A 17918-nucleotide genomic window follows, 5' to 3' on the forward strand; every position below is an offset into this window, starting at 1 on the left:
GTGCAGCACTGAGTGGCTAGACACAGGAGGAAGGCAGGTTGGGGAGGCAGCTGACAGCCAAGACAGGGAGCAACTCTGGGGCTCAGAGAGGAAAAGCAGAGAGGATATGGAATTAGGCAATTTTTAGTTCAATTCCTAGCTCTCTCCCTTACTGTGCAGACTTGGGCTAGTTACTTAACCTCTGCCCTTCAGATGTTAAGGAAGAACCATCAGAAAGAAGACAGACAATCCAAAAACACTCCTACAGTAAATATGATACACTTTTAAGAGTTTTTTCTTATGATTTTAATGTAGGCTGATGACATAAGTCCAAAGCACAATTCTAGGAAAGAATCTTACAAGGGGACAAAATGATGTATTTCAAGTGCATGGCTTTCTGACAGCTTGGCTTTTAAGAGTATCTAGAGGTGAAATAGCAAACGGATTTTATCTTGCATGCCAATGCTGAGGAGATGCCAATGGCTGCTTGAAGCACTGGCTGGGAAGAATCATGTTTGAGCAAGAGTCTAGGCTCACCTTAAGAAGAGGTATGGATTACAGAAGTTGCCCAGGGGCTTGGAAGGGATGGTAGCAAGAGCAGTGTCGTATACTGTATTTGTTGACCCTGAATTAGGGGGGAAAATGGCTGTGTATCCATCAGCTAGTTCTCCATAAATGTCATTGAGCTTTTTGATGAGTAATGAACTGTAAATATTTCTGAGAAGTAGGAATATTCTACATTGTACATTAAGGGTAGAAATATATTAATAAATAGCAACTGTCAGCTACAGTCAGTAAGTTTGACATCCTGTCATAAATGTTAAGACATATGACCAGGATACACTCATTAATTTAATAGAAGGCCTCTCTACCTGCTCAAGGAGGAGAACCTTGGAAATATCTGAGGCAGGATCAAAATCTTCCTTGGAAAAACTGGGTAGACTGTAAAACATGGACAAAAAGAAGATCAAGGTCCAGTGCTTCATATTAAATGGTCATGATCATTTTATCTGGAAAATTTTTTAAAGTTACTATTGCGAAGCTTGTTTTTCTTCAATGACATATCTATAGTACATGCACCTTCAAGCAATTAAATATCTTGGTTGAATTTTCCATGACAGTAAATTTCATATATGTATGTATTTTTTTAAAAAGCAGTGATACCATGTTTTCAAATAAAATCTCATCTTGAACTCCAATATAGATAAAACAGAGCCATTCAGGCTGGAGAGAAGGTAGAGAGCTTTTCATCCTACGTTAAGGTTGGCCCTGAGGGCTTCATGGAACTTAGTTTGAAAGCCTCTGCTGTAAAATTAATTAGTTACTAAATGCATCCCTAGGCCACCAAACAAATTAATTTGCTATATTAGAATATTAATCTTTATGAACAAGTGAAGTATTGGGGATGTTTATTAAAAAATGATAATTTTTAATTTAGTCACCCAAGGCAGTTATTGTATAATCATTAAAATATATTTCCCAGAGTCTGGGTCCCTCAGTTTTTAACGAAACTATGTGGCAGCATCTTTAGTACGAGGAAGGTGTGTGAGTCCCTGTCCCAGGCTTCCCTTTAGCCACCACTCCCCTGTACTACTTTTGTGCTGTTTGTGTGTGTATTTATTACATGTATAAATTTGTGTCATCCCTACCACATTCAGGATACAGAACAACTCCATTAACCCCCCAAACCTCCCTTTTGCCTATCCTTTATAGTAACACCTTCCTCTATCGCTACCTCCTGGCGACTATTGGTATGTTTTCTATCACTATAGTTTTGTTATTTAATTAATGTCATATAGATGGGACCATATAATCTATAATCTTTGAGACTGGCTTCTTTCACTCAGCAAAGTGCCCTTGAGATTCAGTGAAGTTGTTACATATGTCAATAGTTCATTTCTTTTTATTGCTTAGTATTCCATGCTGTGAATGTACCAATTTGTCTATTCATTCATCTGTTGAAGGACATTTGGGTTGTTTCCAGTGTTAGGCAATTAAAATAGAGTTGCTATTTGTGTACGTGTGTACATGTGAACTTAAGTTATCATCCATATACACATTTTTATTTTAATGAGATTACATACAAGGACATTATTTGTTAATACGTTCTCTTCCTATGCTGAATTATACATACCTCCAAGATTTTGCCCAATCCAAAGTAAATATTAATAGCATAGTATAATGGTTGAGTACAGCCCCTTGTGTGAGTTTGAATTTTAGCTCTACCATTTAATAGTGGTGTGCCAGTGGTCAAGTTACAGTTGCCATCTCTATGCCTCAATTTTCACATCCAGGGAAATTGGGATAAACAGTTTCTATTAGGTTATTAAGTATGAAATGTCCGATTTCATTAAGCACTGAGTTTGACAGTTGATATCTCTGACATTTCACTTTGACACTTCTTGTTTTATGTTTATTGTGAAAGTACATCCTCAGTCTTTCAAATGCACATTTGGCTTGTGATTATCTTTCAATTTTTTTTAGAGCAATTTTTGTGAAACCATGGATAAGTCAAAAATTCATGTTATCTTTGAAAATGAGTTCCATTGTGGAACCCAATGCAGTGCAGACACCTCTAAATATCAATGAACTGTTTGGGAAGGATGTGGCTAATGAACGCACCGTACATCTGTCAGGGTGGCAGTCTGCCCTTTGTTCTTGGTGTGCTCTAGGCCAAAGAATGACCAGACATACCAAAGTGTCAAGTCCAGATTATTATCCTGGTCCTCTGACTCCTTGTTTGGAAAAGTCACCAGCAGGGCCAATGCAATAGAACCTGGGGCAGGAAAGCAGTTTCATGCGAGCAGCTCTCTCTTATAGAACAAAACGGGTCTGTCTCTGCGAGTGGAGAGAGACAGACTGATTCATTGACTGACTGACCGACTCACTCTCTCTCTCAATTCTCTGATTGTTTCCTTTTATTGGCCCAGTCTGGGGGCAGGTTCTCGGCAGGTTGAGGATACTACCAAATGATCAACAGGTGTCCTCAAAATTCCATGTGCATATACATGCTCCCTCTCCGAAAGCCCATGGCGGGGGGGAGTGAATCACAATTTAAGCTAATGACATAATAATTATCCTTAGGTTACTCCAGGTCACTTTCCACAGCCAATCCTGCCTGGGCTGGGGAATTCCCAGATTGATAAAGCAATTCCTCCTTCCCCAGGTGTAGTAGTTCCTTGGTAGAGGATTAAGGGTGGGGCAACACCAAAACGGAGTGTCCACCCTTATCCTTCTTCCCAGGTAGAGCAATTGCTAGAGACAGCAGCAAACCAGGGCACCCTTCACCCTAGAAGAGCTGGACAGCCTAACTATCTACCTAACACATCAGTGATTTGAGCAGTTCCATTCTAGTGATTTTAATCTCCAAAATAAGCCACATGGGTGACCTGAAACCAAGGTGGATAATGATGAGCTGAAAGCTGTAGTGGAAGCGAATCCATCTCGATCTAAATGTGAATTAGCAGCAAGGTTTGACGTTACTATTCCAACAATATTGGACCATTTGAAACGAATCGGCAAGGTAAAGAAGCTGGATAGACGGGTTCCGCATGACTTAAACGAACATCAGAAGAGAAATCATCTCGAAGCTTGCCTTTCTTTGCTGTCACAACATAAAAGCAAACCATTTCCACACTGTATTGTTACGTGTCACGAAAAATGGATTCTTTTTGACGATTGCAAGCATTAGGCACGATGGCTGGATAAAGATGAAGTGCCAAAACACAGTCTAATTCATCAAAAAAAGTTAATGGTGTCTGTTTGGTGGTCCAGCGCTGGTATTATCCACTACAGCTTCATGAAACCTGGTCAGTTGATTACAGTGATGTCTACTGCAACCAATTGGACGCAATGATGAGGATGCTTGTGATTAAGCAGCCAAGATTGGCTAATCCTCTTGCAAGACAACCTCAACCACATGCAACCACATGTTGCACAAACAGCACTGCTCAAACTACAGAAGCTGGACTTGGAAAATCTCTGCCATCCACCATATTCACCAGATCTTGCACCAAATGACTACCACTTCTTCTAGGCTTTGGACCACTTCTTGCAAGAAAAAGTATTCAATTCTCAACAAGCTGTGGAAAAGGCCTTTTGTGATTTCATCACCACTTGCTCTCCAGGCTTCTTCTCTGCTGGCATAAACAAGCTAATTTAAGATGGCAAAACTGTGTCTATAGTTTGGGCACATACTTAGATTAATTTTACTGCTTCTTGTTTGAGATATAATAAACTTCACTTTTGATTTGAAATCAGACATTTCATATTAATGACCTAATATCTCCCAGGGTTGTAAGGATTTAAAGAAAGAGTTGATACATATGAGTTTGCTAAGGTCAAAGCAGTGTCTTACACATCTTCCTATTCTTAGCACCTAGTAAATTTTCATGGCAGAAGGTAGATGTTTATAAATTTTTGTTGAATAAATGACTTCATCAGTTTTTAAAATAATCCCAACATATATAACTGTATATTTACTATTTTTTCTTCAACAAATATTTATGAGCACCTACTATGCCCAGATGTTGTGCTAGGCACTGGGGACACAATTGGAAACATAAATATCTTCAATTAAGAGAAAACTGAAACATTGATAAAGACTATTTTAAACGATTTTTGTTCTTCCAGAGCTATCTATCCTTAAATAAAAATCTATTCCACAAAAATTTCCTTTTATGGAAATAAAATGCTTAAGAATGAATAGCACATATACTAGCTTCAATGACTTTATTAAGGTCATACTAATTTGCTTTTTGAATCAAAGAGCAAAACTAAGATTAAATAGAAGATAGGAATTTAAATAAGGATATCCGAGCTCTTTCTTAGTGGAGATGATTTCAAATTTGTTGCCCTCATAGCAGGGAAATTACTTAACTTTCTTTCAAATAAGGTTGATGATCCTGAGACTTCCTCTATAGTAATGCGGGTGAATATAATTTAGGCCATATTTCGAGATTAATTGTAACATGAGTTAATTTTGCATTTTCTTAACTGTGTGTTGGTTGACGTGGCTTGAAATAATTAGATTATTGGGTGGTCCAATTATTTGGCTAAAACAGTCATGCACACACCCTAAGCCTTAATTACCACGAATAAATCAATCCCGCCCCAAATCATTGGTTGTCACTGATAATAGCTTTAACTGTACTTGCATAGTGTAAAGAATTCAAGGAGCACGCTAGGACTCATGGTTAAAACTTTAACCGTTAGGATAACTGCTGACTGTCATTTGGAGATTAGTTGTTTTTTCAGGGTAGAATCTACAATTGTACCCAATTTAAACTTTAGTCATAGCTCTCTTCAAGACAGATTAACTAGAGCTGATTTTTAAAAACCTTTGCTTACCACGAAATGCACTTTTCTTTTCACTCTTAAATAAAATAAAATAATCTTCGGGCTTTATTAAGAATTCGTAAAATTCTTACCAAAGACCTGAGACTTTGTCCAGGGAATTTTACTAACAAAGATAAAGAAATCTCAGCAACATTACGACTAGTTACAAAGAAAGATATTCTAGGAGAAAGCCTTTCCCCACTATTACATTTACTATGAGAAAGACAGCAAAGTAAAATTCATGTGCAGCTATTGCTGATTTCGACACGTTTATTCATTAGGTCATTTAGTTTACTCTTCAAGGTTTTAAAACGATGTTCCAAAAGCGAAAGAAAGGAGAGAAAAACCTATCCGTAGACGGGATCTGCTGTTGGTTTCGATCCGCAGAGCAACGTTTGAGCGGAGCGAAAACTAAAGGAAAGGGTAGAGGCGGAAATTAGCGACTTAATAAGACGCCCAGCTCCCGAGGATGCCAGCCGGGCGTTAGAAACAAGTAGAGCAGAAGAGATTTCGGGCTAATTAAAACAGCCGCAGGACACTCCCCCTCGCTTTTGCCCGGCCTGGTCTCCAGCATTTGCAGAGTCGGGGGCGGGGATTAGTTCGGATTCAAATTTAAAGCGGGATGACCGCTCGAGGCTCAGCAGGTGCCTCACGCCCCGCTCCTCGCGGCTGGTGTTTCCGCTCCTACCTGCCCTGAGGGCCGGAAATTACTTAGCAGGGGAGTGGCCCCTCCATTGTCAGGGTTTCCACAGCTCTTACAGCCTAGTGAAAGTGCGGAGCGAGGGGACGCGGGCGCTGGTCCGCCCACTGACCCTCCACGCGTCCCTACGCTGTTGGCCTCTGTGTCCCCTATCATCTTTTACAATGCCATGGGCCACTGGGGGAAGCCGGAGCAAAGCTGGGAGGGAAGTAAGGCGGAAGGAGAAAAGGGAGAACTGTAAGAAGATACAAGCGCTCGACATAACCACACTTCATAGTCAGGTTTCTCTTCTGGAGGGAGCGAAAAACGGGGAGCGCATGCGCCGGCCGCACTTCAGGCGCGTGGAAAAAGTCGCGCATGTGCAGAGCCGAGACGAAAAAAATGTAGCGAAGGGGTGAGTGGCAGGTTGAAGGCGCTTCTTTAACTACCGAAGGGCCACAGCGGCCTGGAGGCGCGTGCGCAGAGCGCGAGGGGGTGGAGCTCGTCCAAGGGGGCCGGCGAAGAACAGCGCCGGTCTCGCGCGCCCCCTGGCGCGCGCCCGGGGAGAGGAGGGAGCGGGAGGGGGCGGAGAGGAGGGAGGAGGCAAGCAGGGCGGGAGGGGGGAGGGGAGCGGGGGCGAGGGAGGGTTTATCGACCGGGCGATTTTGGTTAAAATATTCAAAATGGCGGACGGAGGAGCAGCGAGTCAAGATGAGAGTTCAGCCGCGGCGGCAGCAGCAGCAGGTAATCATTACAGCATTTTACATATTCATATTCATACTCAACCCCGGCTCCCGCTGCCCCCCCCGCGACTTAGCATAATTTATTAGTACTCAGGATTATTATAATTAACGGCGGGGAGATGGGGGGCCGGGGAGCACTGAGCCCCCGCCGGGCGCCGAGCGGAGGGGGAAAGAGGCTCGGAGCGGCCAGGCGGAGGGGGAAGACAAGGGGCAAAGGGGGCTGCGATCCACCGCCCTCCTCCTGCCCCCGACCCACCCCGCCACCGGCTCGCCGGCCCGCCCGCCGGCACCGGCCCTCCTCCTCCTCCGCCGGCCGCCGCCGCCGCCGCCTCCTCGCCGCCGTGCCCGAACCCGAGCGGGTCCGCGGCGGGGCGGCGGGGCCGGGGCAGAGGGAGAGGACAATAAAGACATTTTACATATTCATAGCTGCTGGGCCGGCGGGGCGCAGTGGGGCGCGGGCTGGCGGCCGGGGCCGGGCGGGCGCGGAGTGGGGGGGCGTGGAGGGGGATGGAGGTGGCGGCGAGCACAATGCCGGGGAGGCGGCGGGGCCGGAGCGGACCCCGGCGGCCGGACACCGGCACGCGTCTTCTCCCGGGAGCGGGCCCGGGCCGGGGGGGCACTGCCCGCAGCGGGGCGGCCCTGAGGGCAGCTGGGGTGCGCCCTGGGAGAGCGACCTGCCCGCGCCCCGCCGCCCGCCGCACAGGGTCCGAGCGGGGCTGAGCCCGCGGGTCACGGCCCCGGGCACCTCGGCCGCGCCCCACTCGTTCCCCCGGTGGCGGCCTGACCTGAGCCAGGCCTGAGCTCTAGGTGGGTAGGGGTGAGCGGTGGTGGGCGCTACGAGGTGTCCTCGGGGCGGCGGGGGCGGGGAGCTCGCGCAGGGGTCCGCTTCGCCCCCTTGGGGGCGGACTGGGTAGGAAGGGGCCCTCGGGGAAAGTTCCCCTCGTAGGGGGTGTTCTCTGGGGCAGCCCATGTGCCCCGGCCATCGGTCAGCAGTCCTCATGGGTCCGGGAAGAGCCCCCTCTTCCTCGTCGGCCCCGGCTTAGCGGGGGAGTTGGGTTGGAGGTGACTGGCGTGGTCTGATCTTCGGCTCCCTTTTCCCCTCCCCGCCACCTCCCCCTGCGCCTGACCGGGGACGCACGGGGCGGGTGTCCGTCGGGGGCCTCTCGCTCCGAGGCCCCAGAAGCGCCCAGAGGCCTCCTGAGAACTTGGATGTAAAGGGCTGCCCCAGAACGGGCTGGCCTGACAAGTTGATAATCTTCATTTCCCCTCTCCCGTTGGGAGTTGGTGGGCTGGGACGGGGATCCTCCCCCTGGTTCTGTGGTGGTGTTTTCTTGCTGGTTGCTGGGTCCTCTTTACTCTCTGCTTAGCCGAACCTCTTCTCATTTGAATAATGTCTAATTCGGGGAGGTTTATATTATTGAAATGGCCGCCTGGCTTTCCCCGCCTCTCATGTTTAGTAATTCAGACCTTTAATAACAGCCACTCACAGCCCAACGCCGTGTTTATATTTTACATTCGCCCCATGTGCTTTTGTGGTTCGATATGATTCTTTTTTTTTTTTTTTCCTTGGCAATCCACAGGGCTCTGAGATCAAACTCAGGCTGTGCTGGGAAGAGGGGGAGAGCTAGGCCTTGGCTTCTCTAGCAGTTGCCTAGGCCTCATGTTTTCTGTTGCTTGATTTATTTACTAATAACCAAAATGACTACCCCCACCAACTTCCACACACATAGCCCTCCTCCGCGGGCAAAACAAACCCTCTTGGGGCCTTACCAGCATTAAAACACCTCTTAGCTAAGCATCAACTCTACGGTGGTTTGTTTTCTCTTAAAAAGACTTTCTTATACTTTGCAGTAATATTGGGCCTAGGAAAAAAATCTGTCTTACTGATAACAAATTTTCAGAGGCTATGAAATCTATTTTGGTTTAATAAAAATAGATCACTTTGTTTTGTGGATAGTTCTCTCCCTTGCTTCTCACCCCCAAAGTTAACCACTTTCAGGCTTTGTAAAAGTTTGCAGTATTTGTCAAACCTATACAGTTTTTTTTTTCCCTAGGAGTTGTGAAATAGCTAAATATTTTAGAAATTCCAATTAACAACACTTTGGTAATTTTTCTGTTTGGTGCTCCCTTTCTAACCTCTTCATTCTAGTTTAAGATGGGGCTGGCACTAATTTTGGGCTATCACTAACATAGATTTGCTTATTTTAATTGTAGCACTACTGAAAACAGAAATGGGGTTATGTTTTCTTTGAATGTTTGTGTCATGGTTAAATGAGTGAAAATAGAAGAATAAACAGGCATTGTGTCTACCTTGATCTTGGAACTTATTCTCCTCCCAGCACTCCCGCCCCTCTTCTTTAAGTTGTCAGAATTGATTTTATGTTTTATCTAGACTTAGGACAGTTGGCCTGTGAGAGAGGCAGATTAACTTTTCCTGTTTAGAGGAAACAGTAATTTTGATTTTTGGTCTTTCCTGTGACAAAGTTTTCTTTAACATTTTTATTTCATGTAGTTGTAGTGTGTTTTTTTTTTTAACGGTGTTGCTTCTCATTGGTGGATGTTTACCTCTGCTAGTTGAGGGAAGTATTAGAGGAGTAGTGTTTAACACTAATGTGTTAAACCTTTGAAATTATGTTAAGATACTTTATGGTGAATAGCTAGTGACGTATTTTGTGGGATATTAGTCTTTGGTTTAATTTTTAATAAAATTCTAGGTTTGGTGCACTAAAAGTAAGCTAATTTCAAATAACCAGTTCTGACCATTTTTCTTTCACTCCCAATGGGCAGGCCCTGAATGCAGCAGGGAAAAAAAAATCCGTAGCTTTTAGGAGAATGCTCAGGTGAATGACTGTTTCAGAGGCCTAAGATACGGGGTTGGGTGGACAAAAAGCAATAATATAATTTCATGCCTAAAATAGCATATGTTTTTGCACCCGATTCCCAAGATGTGGTCAAACTGGTGATGTCATTGGACAGAGGACAAGGTGCAGTTAATTTGATTTATTGTCCTGAGGCAAAGTGTAGCAGTGAAGCTTTCTCATAGGGAAACCATTTATCTCGGGACAATTTCCTTTATAGCTGCAATTTAACCACTACTGAGGCTGTAGATATTTTATACAAGATGATAAAATGTACATTGGGTTTTACAAACAAAATTTCAAATATCAAAATTTCACTTACAGTTTTTGTAATACAGAAAAGGATGGAATATTGTTAACTGGCCCTATATTTTGGTTTGGCTTTCCATGCTGTTGTAAAAATTCATTTCCTCAAATTCTCAAATGGACACTATGGGTTTTATTTATTTTTGGGGGGGGATTTTAAATAAGTATACTTGTAGAAGCAATGCATATTCATGCTTATTTTGGATATATTCATTGTGATCCCCCAGATTCCTATATGAAGCTGCATGGCCCAGGCTAATGGAGAGACTATTTGCTTTAGAACCTATTTCAGTGAATAAAGCAGAGTTGAAGAGAATGAGGGATATATATTCTTTTAGGTTGACATTGTAGTGTTTAAAGTAAAGTAGAACACATACAGGAAAATATATGCTTTGAAAACACTTTAAAAAAAATAATTTATAATTCTTTTTGGTTTTGTCTTAAATTAGTCTGGACAAGTTTGTGCATTTTGTTTTGATTGATTAGTGATTTTTAAAATTGTTCCATTGCAAGGTAGTAATTCCACTTACAATTTTTGACATATTAGTGAATTGTCTTGTTAGGCATTTCTCATCATAGTTTTAACTAGCTTATCTTAAGGTGATGATTAAAATGCCCTGGGAATGTGATAGAATTGCTGTGTTTATTCCTAACCCTAATTTGTGATCCAAGCTTGATAAGAGTACTTTAGGTTACTTTTGAGCCCTCATAAGCTTCTAACCTGCATGTCTGTCTCCTTTTACATGTCTGGTAGCTTCCTACATGTTTCTAGAAAAGTCACTCTTAACTTGCCCACCTATTAATTATAATGATACTTTTGAATTAAGGTTTTGAAAATTCACGTGACAGCTGACCAAATGTTTTTAATTTCTAAAGGACTGTTCTGCTTCTGAGCCATTACTGTAAAAGTAATTTTTAACCTCTTCCCTCAAATTAATTTCTATTTTCTTTCATTTGTCATTGTCAAAAATCCCAGTAGTCAAGGAAAAACCAAACAGTGGCTATTATTCAGGTTTAAATGGTGTAGTATTCTGCCATATTTTAAATTTACTATTCTCTGCATTAATAGGTAGTATAAAGCTGTCTAGGTTGAAGTAATTGTTAATCTATCATTCATCTGGTCAGTGGATATTGAAATAAGTTCAGGGCTCAGGATGTTAAACTGCTGTTATCAAGCCACCAGAGATGTTTAGTAGAGCTTTGAATATTTTAGGCAGGTGGTTTCTAAAATAATAGAACTGGAATTGAATGTTATCTTTCATAAGTGTTTTCTGTTAAAAATGGAATATTTGAAATGTTTCTTGAATTTGTATTGCTATATCTTGAATTTGTGTTTTTTAAGTTGGTCACTTTCATAAATATCTGTTTCCTTTGGACTTGAAAGACTATTATTATGTAGTGGTGATTGCCTTATTGTTACCAATTATTTTTGTTTTTTTTTTAATGTTGAAAACCCACAGCCTTAGTCTTTGTATGTTAGCCTTCTTTCAAGCTCCATTAAAAATAATGGTGCGTGACTTATTAATTTGCTTTTATACATCAGTATTGGTTCAATTACATAGTTTTTGTGATTAGTAAAGACTTGCTATGAAGCCTAATTTTTTTCCTCCCCCAACCCCAGTGAAGCCTAATTTTAAGTTGGGATGTGTTTTTCCTGGTGGAAATGATTGCATTTAGAACTATTCAAATAATTACTGTTTAGAGAACAGAGCAAGTGACAGACAAAACATGCCCCTTTTTGGTCACCCATAGTCTTGTTTTTGATGCTTGCCTAAATGCTAAATGTCTGAGCAAACATGCTTACTTATTTCTTCAAGGAAATCTAATATTAGGCGTTAGAGTTGAAAGTTGTGGGTTTGATTCATGGGTCTGAATTTCTGTATCCCTCCTGAATGAACTCTTTCCTTTTCCTTTTCTTAAGGAAACTTTTTGGGCCAGAATTTTGCTTAATTCTTTATTATGTTGCTTAAATTATATAAATATCTTTTTGAGTGGTTAAAAGTGGTAATAATTAAGGTTCACAGAGAATAGCAGTTTCCTTATGCATCTTTTGCTGAACGTTTTTGTATATTGACATTTTATGAATAAAGATAATTGAATAACTTTGTAGATTTTTATTTCTTCTTAGGAATAAATCGATTTATTTTGTACTGAAGTATTTCTCTGTTCTAAACTGGCATTGAGCTCTCATAAACTTTTACCAGGAATAGCAATGGACACAAAAATATGAGTGGAACTGACTTACTGATCCGTTTACAGAATATTTAGAATTCAGAAAATGGGAATTGTCTTGAGTTTCAGAACCTCTGATTTGAAGAAGCTCTTTGCAGGTAATGCATGTGGTTTATAAGGTTCTGTGTGTTTTTAGTATAGGATGATAATTTTTTGAGCATTGATAGGATATTTTTGTATATCCAGTGACTGATATAGCTTGTTTTTTGTTATTTTCTTTTTAATTTTTTTTTCCTTTTAAGCAAACACTCAAGCTTTTAGTGTTGCCTAAATTTTGCTGACAGGAGTAGTAATTGAGCAAAAGAAGAATCAGCAAACTTCCAGATTTATCAGATTCTCCTTTAAAGTACTGTCTAGGAAACTGGATATTTATCCAGAGAGAATACATTATTTAAAAAAAAAAAAGGCAGTGTTAAAAGCAGCAAAACTAAGTGTTTGTAGTGGTTTTACTTAGCCTGTAATATTGAAAGTCATGGCAAGTACAATTTGTCATATGATTTATTTCATAATTCTGTGTAACTTTATTGGTTTTTATGTTGGAATCAGAAATAGTATATGAAATTAAATCAGTAAAATAATAATAAAAATTATGGCAGCGTTTTTGTTTTTATTCTGCCCCCCCCCCCACAGTGAGCTTTCTCTTTGCAATAGAAGATATAAACAGGAATGGCTAGGAAATGAATATCGTGTGTAAAAAGACTCATTTGTGCTTAAACATGTGGTCACTTTAATGAAGATGTATTGATGCCTTTAAGTGAATGTACGTTTATAGAGAAAAGTGATTTAGGTATTTTCTTGTTTTAGTACACTTATTTTAATGGTCTGCTTAATGACAAAAATGCTTTCTTTGCTGATTCATACTGCAGCAAGCAATATTATAATCAATCTTTAAAAATAGTTATCTTAAACATTTCTTAGGTTATATAAAGTATCTGCTGTGTACCTGGTCTTATGCCAGTCTTTGGGGATAAGAAGAAAATATTAATATAAGGCTACTGTGGAGGCATTGGTATATTTACTTCAGAAGGGAAAATTTTAAAACAGTGTATATAATTACATATTGAAATATGTGACAGGTAGATCAGGGTGTGTCCAAGTTTGAAAGAACCAAAGCATCCTAGAATGTTATAGCTGGAAGGTAATTTAGATACAATCTGTCCTAAAGCTTTGGCTTCACAGATGAGGAAATATTCTCACAATGGTTTAGTGACTTGTACACGTCACTTAACTGTTGACTAACAGATAAGAACACAACACTTCTGCCTTTCCTCCCACTGCACAATCCCTCCCTCTGCCTCATTGCTGCCAGTCAGAAAAGGCTTTATGTAGAAAGTGAGACTTTCAAGCTGAACTTTAAAGAGCAAAAAGAATTTAGAGGAATGGAAAGACAGGGAAGGCCATTGCAGGGCAGGTCGTGTTCAGTATTGTGCTGTGCAGGTAAAGAATGAGGAGGCTTTTTTTCTGTGTGCAGGGAAGCAGTCGGAGGTTTTTGAACTGAGGACCAACGTGATAAAAATGATGTTTTAGAATTAATGTGGTGTGCAGGATGATTTGAAATGAGGAAGAGATTCGATCCATAGAAACCAGTATATAAGGTATATGGTTTATTGACTAATTGCTGTAAGTGCTGCCAGAGATACAAATATAATAAAGCAATTACCTGACCTCAAGAGGTTTTTAATCTAATAATGATATAATGAAATAGATAATCCATGATAAAGATGTTAAGGGTATTGTATAATTACGTTATACAGAATAAGGACCTTTGGGAGAAGTTCTTGCCTGGTCTTTACAATGGGAACTGTTTTACTTCTGACCAATGGGTTTGTTTTTCGTCTTTTGGAGACTGAATTGTCTAACTGGCTTCGTTTCCTTTTCAAATCAAACTACAGTGTTAAGCCAAATTATTAACCTGAAAGGAAGTAAATACATAGGCCGTTATGGCATGCATTTCCCTTAGCCTCATTCTCAGTTCTATATTTTGTCTGTACGTTTGTTTTGTATTTCTTTTATTGCTTCCATCTTTAAACTCTTGTTATTTTGTGTTTTATGTGGGCCACCTTACATCCTTTCTGGAACAAGGCAGGTATAAATGAAATAAAATTACCACAGTTATGACATAATGATAATGTTTGTATTTTTATAGTACTTTAAAATTTACGGCCGCACTCATTTTCATTACCTCAGTTAGTCCTTTAAGGCAAGTATTATTATACCCATTTTATTGTTGAGTAAAATAAAACTCAAATTAAGTGACTTTCCCAAGGTCCTGTGCTTTAATAAGCACTAAGTGTGTGGGGAATAGCAAGACTTCCAGACTAGCTATTACTTAGGCTGTGTAGAGGAGTGGTGGAAGGCGGGCTGGGGCTCTATTGTGGAGAACGCTCTCAATGCTCTGCGTTGGTGTAAGAGTTTGGATGTCATTTGCTTGGCATTAGGGAGTCATAGATTTTTGTTGTTGTTGTTCTGGGCATTGCCATAATCAGGGCCTTTAAAAGTGTTTAGCATTTAGCAGCTAATTAGAGGCAAAGGGGTATCAAGGTTTTTAGCATAGGTTATCTAGAGAAGAGCAGTGCCGTGAGTGAGTAGATGTAGGGAAGTTGAGAGAGAGAGCCATTTCCGGGTTAAGGCAGTGAATCCAATATTAGACATGTTACTTGAGACATGTTTGGGTGGGTCTTACTAGGTTTTAAGTTCCTTGTGAAACTTTGTTAGTGAATTAAATGTGTGATAAACATAGGAATACTGAAGTTGAGATCTATTCTTATGCCACTGTGTGTGCAGACTGAGCATTAAGTCTGAACATCGTAAATTCTAGACACCTCATTTTGGCTTTGACACTGACTTCTATGGTTGTTTCCTTCCACAATAAGATGGTGATAATAGCAGTGTTAGAGGGATGCTATGGGGAGTTACAAATTGATAGCAGAAGCATTTTTAAAGTACTGTAATAGTTTCTGTTACATGAGCACAAGAGTAAAATCAGCAGTTTTATTACTTGTGGTGCAGTAGAGAAGGAGAAGCTTTAGCAGCTGATTGATTCTGTGAGGCACCTGACTGTAGATTGTCCATTTCTGTGTGCAGCCAGCATCCTGGGAGTGTACGCTCTTAGTACTCTTCTGAAAACTTATACAGTGGAGGGGTCGAATTGAAGCAAATATAATAAACTCCTCTTTGATTTCAAAGCATTCTATTATCTAGCCCCTAGCCCCGTCTATGCATTCTTATTGTTTACTACTTTCTTAAATAGCATGACTCAATAGTTCCACCAAGGAAGTCCCCTGTGGACGAACCACAAATACAGCATTTTATCAGTTTCATTTATCAGTTTTAATTTTTTAATAAGTCTTCCTAAAACTTGAAGATCTGCTTTAGAGGGGTGGCTGTGTTTTATCCTGAGACTTGCCTGGACCCTTCTCCCTGTTACCACTCTCCCATCCCAGTCCCAGTTTGAGACACATGACCTGAAAGTAAACCCACTGTTTTGGCCACTGTGTTTGGGGTGTTGTGTGAGAACCTTTGCTCACACCGTCCCCTCCCTTGGAATGCCATGATGTGTGGTGCGGTAGAGCGAAAAGCGCACTGGGGGCTGAGAGACCTGGTTTTTGTATCACCAATTAGCTTCCTAACTTTAGGACAACTTACTTCACCATGGATTTTTTAATTTTATTTTGCATTTGTAAAATAAGAGGGATTTCAAACTTTTAAAAGTCTTTGGTGTTCTAACGATAAAAGTGGAGCTGTTCTGACTGAAATTGGGCGTAGGGGCAAGGACAGCATCCTCCTCTGCTTTCCACAGTAGCCCTGGAGGCGCTTCCACAGCATCCCTAGGACTCCTGCTGGGGACCTGTCTGTCCATTATTCTAGCTCCACAAATAGCTATCTCTCAAACCTGAGCTCTTGCCCTACTTTCTCTGTGTTTAGCACTTAATTTGTGTTCATTTAGCTAATTCAGCACTTCATTATACAGTCTTATTTTCTTCTCTAATTGATTATATAAATAAATCTTATTTCTTCCTAAGAGCCTTGAGAGGAAGAATATATTGGTAAGGACAGAGAAGGCATTTAGCAAATAATGAATGCTTGATTGATTAAATTAGTGGTTCTCGATCTTTGCCGGGATAACAATCACCCATGGAACTTTTTCAACAGATGAAGGTCCAAGTGTCACCTGAGTTTCTAATACAGTAGAGGTCTGAAAATCCATACTTTAAAAAGGCTTCACAGGTGATTCAGTAGCATTAAATGATTACTTGTTGCATTTCAAGATTATTTATCGCTTGAAATACCCTGAACAGTGGTTCTCAGTTACTGTACCAGAAAGGCCCTATAATGGAAAGGCAGACTGAGAACTAGGGGACCTGGATCTTTACTCTGTTTCTAACACTTTCTAGCTGTCTGATTCTGAACAAGTCACTTAACTTTTTCAACCCATAGGGTCCTTGTTGAAAAATTATGGGCTGGACTAGATAAATAATTTTAACATTTTTTTTCTTTTATAAGTCTTCCTCAAAAACATCTTTTAAGGAAGACTAGTAAACATAACAGATACTTTGAGTAGTTTGACTTTCATCTGAGTACCATTTTAATAAACATATTAAGAATATAGAATGTGATAAGCTTAATCCTGTCTTAACAAGAGAGCTATTAATAAATTATATGTGATGGGTCATACTGAAAGGTGGGATTTAGATTTAAAACTTAAAACATTCTACAGGAATGTGAATGAGCAAGAGCTGTAAGCTTAATCAAGAATTGTAGTACTCAATGTGAATATGAACTCGATTACAGTCTACCAATCTGGCTGGTCCTTCCGCGTTCATTTAATTTAACAGGTATTTATAGAGTTTCTTCTACTCCTTGTAATGCACCCAGCACTGGAGATAGAGTAGAAAATAAGATATGTATACAGTCTCCGTCCTCTCAAAGCTTATAGTCTGTTGGGGAAGTCATATATTAAATAACACTGGTTGTAGTTCAATGAATAAAGTACAGGAAGTTCAGAGTACACTGGGAACATAAGGTAGGGACCCCTAATCTGGACGAGAGGATTTGGGAAGGGCTCTCTGAGGAGTGATGTGTATGCTGAGACATGAAAGATAGTGGGAGTTAATCAGTCCAAAGCTGGGAGTGGGAAATAGGATAGAAAGTGTTCTGAGCAAAGGAAACAGTGTATAGTCATCCCTCAGTACGGTAGGGTGGGGAGTGGGGTTGGTTCCAGCACCAGTCCTCCAACCCTCCTCCATACCAAAATACAAGTATGCTCAAGTCCTGCCGTCGGCCCTGCGGAACCTGCATACTTAAAAGTCAACCCTGCATATATGATCATTTCACATACCTTGAATATTGTATTTTTGATTCATATTTGGTTGGCAAAACCCATGTATAAGCGGACCCGTGCAGTTCAAGCCTGTTGTTCAAGGGTCAACTGTATAATCGTGTGCTGCATGATGACATTTCAGTCAACAGCAGACCACATATACAATGGTAGTCCCATAAGATTATAACAGAACTGAAAATCTTCTATCTCCTAGTGATGCCTTGATGATCCTGACCCTGTAGTCCCAGACTAATGTGTGTATTTGTGTCTTAGTTTTTAACAAAAGTTTAAAAAATAAAAATCAAATTAAAAAATTTTTAAATAGTAAAAAGACTTTCAAATATCAGTGAGTTAAAAACAGAGTTGATAGTACAGGTGTAAAGTGTGATGTGTTTTAAGCTAAGTGTTATTACAAAAGTAAAAACTAAAGAGTTTATAAAGTAAAAAAGTTACAGTAAACTCCG

The 17918-nt window shown here is 40.7% G+C and overlaps 1 protein-coding gene across 3 annotated transcripts in view; it reads left to right on the forward strand.

Moving 5' to 3' along the window:
* Positions 1–6671: 6671 nt before the first annotated feature.
* POU2F1 (POU class 2 homeobox 1) overlaps positions 6672–17918 on the forward strand; it is a 161147-nt gene continuing 149900 nt past the window's right edge. Inside the window, exon 1 of one of the 3 annotated variants that reach the window (XM_012657774.1) lies at positions 6672–6739. Coding sequence is in view for 1 of the 3 variants with exons in the window: in XM_012657776.1 (XP_012513230.1) it covers positions 6679–6739 (61 nt within the window). In the remaining 2 variants the exon portion in view is untranslated. The remainder of the gene's footprint in view (positions 6740–17918) is intronic. The other 2 variants (XM_012657776.1, XM_012657775.1) reach the window with 2 other exon arrangements.

The sequence above is a fragment of the Propithecus coquereli genome, unplaced genomic scaffold, assembly GCF_000956105.1.
Source record: "Propithecus coquereli isolate 6110/MARCELLA unplaced genomic scaffold, Pcoq_1.0 Scaffold56, whole genome shotgun sequence".
Lineage (NCBI taxonomy): Eukaryota > Metazoa > Chordata > Mammalia > Primates > Indriidae > Propithecus > Propithecus coquereli.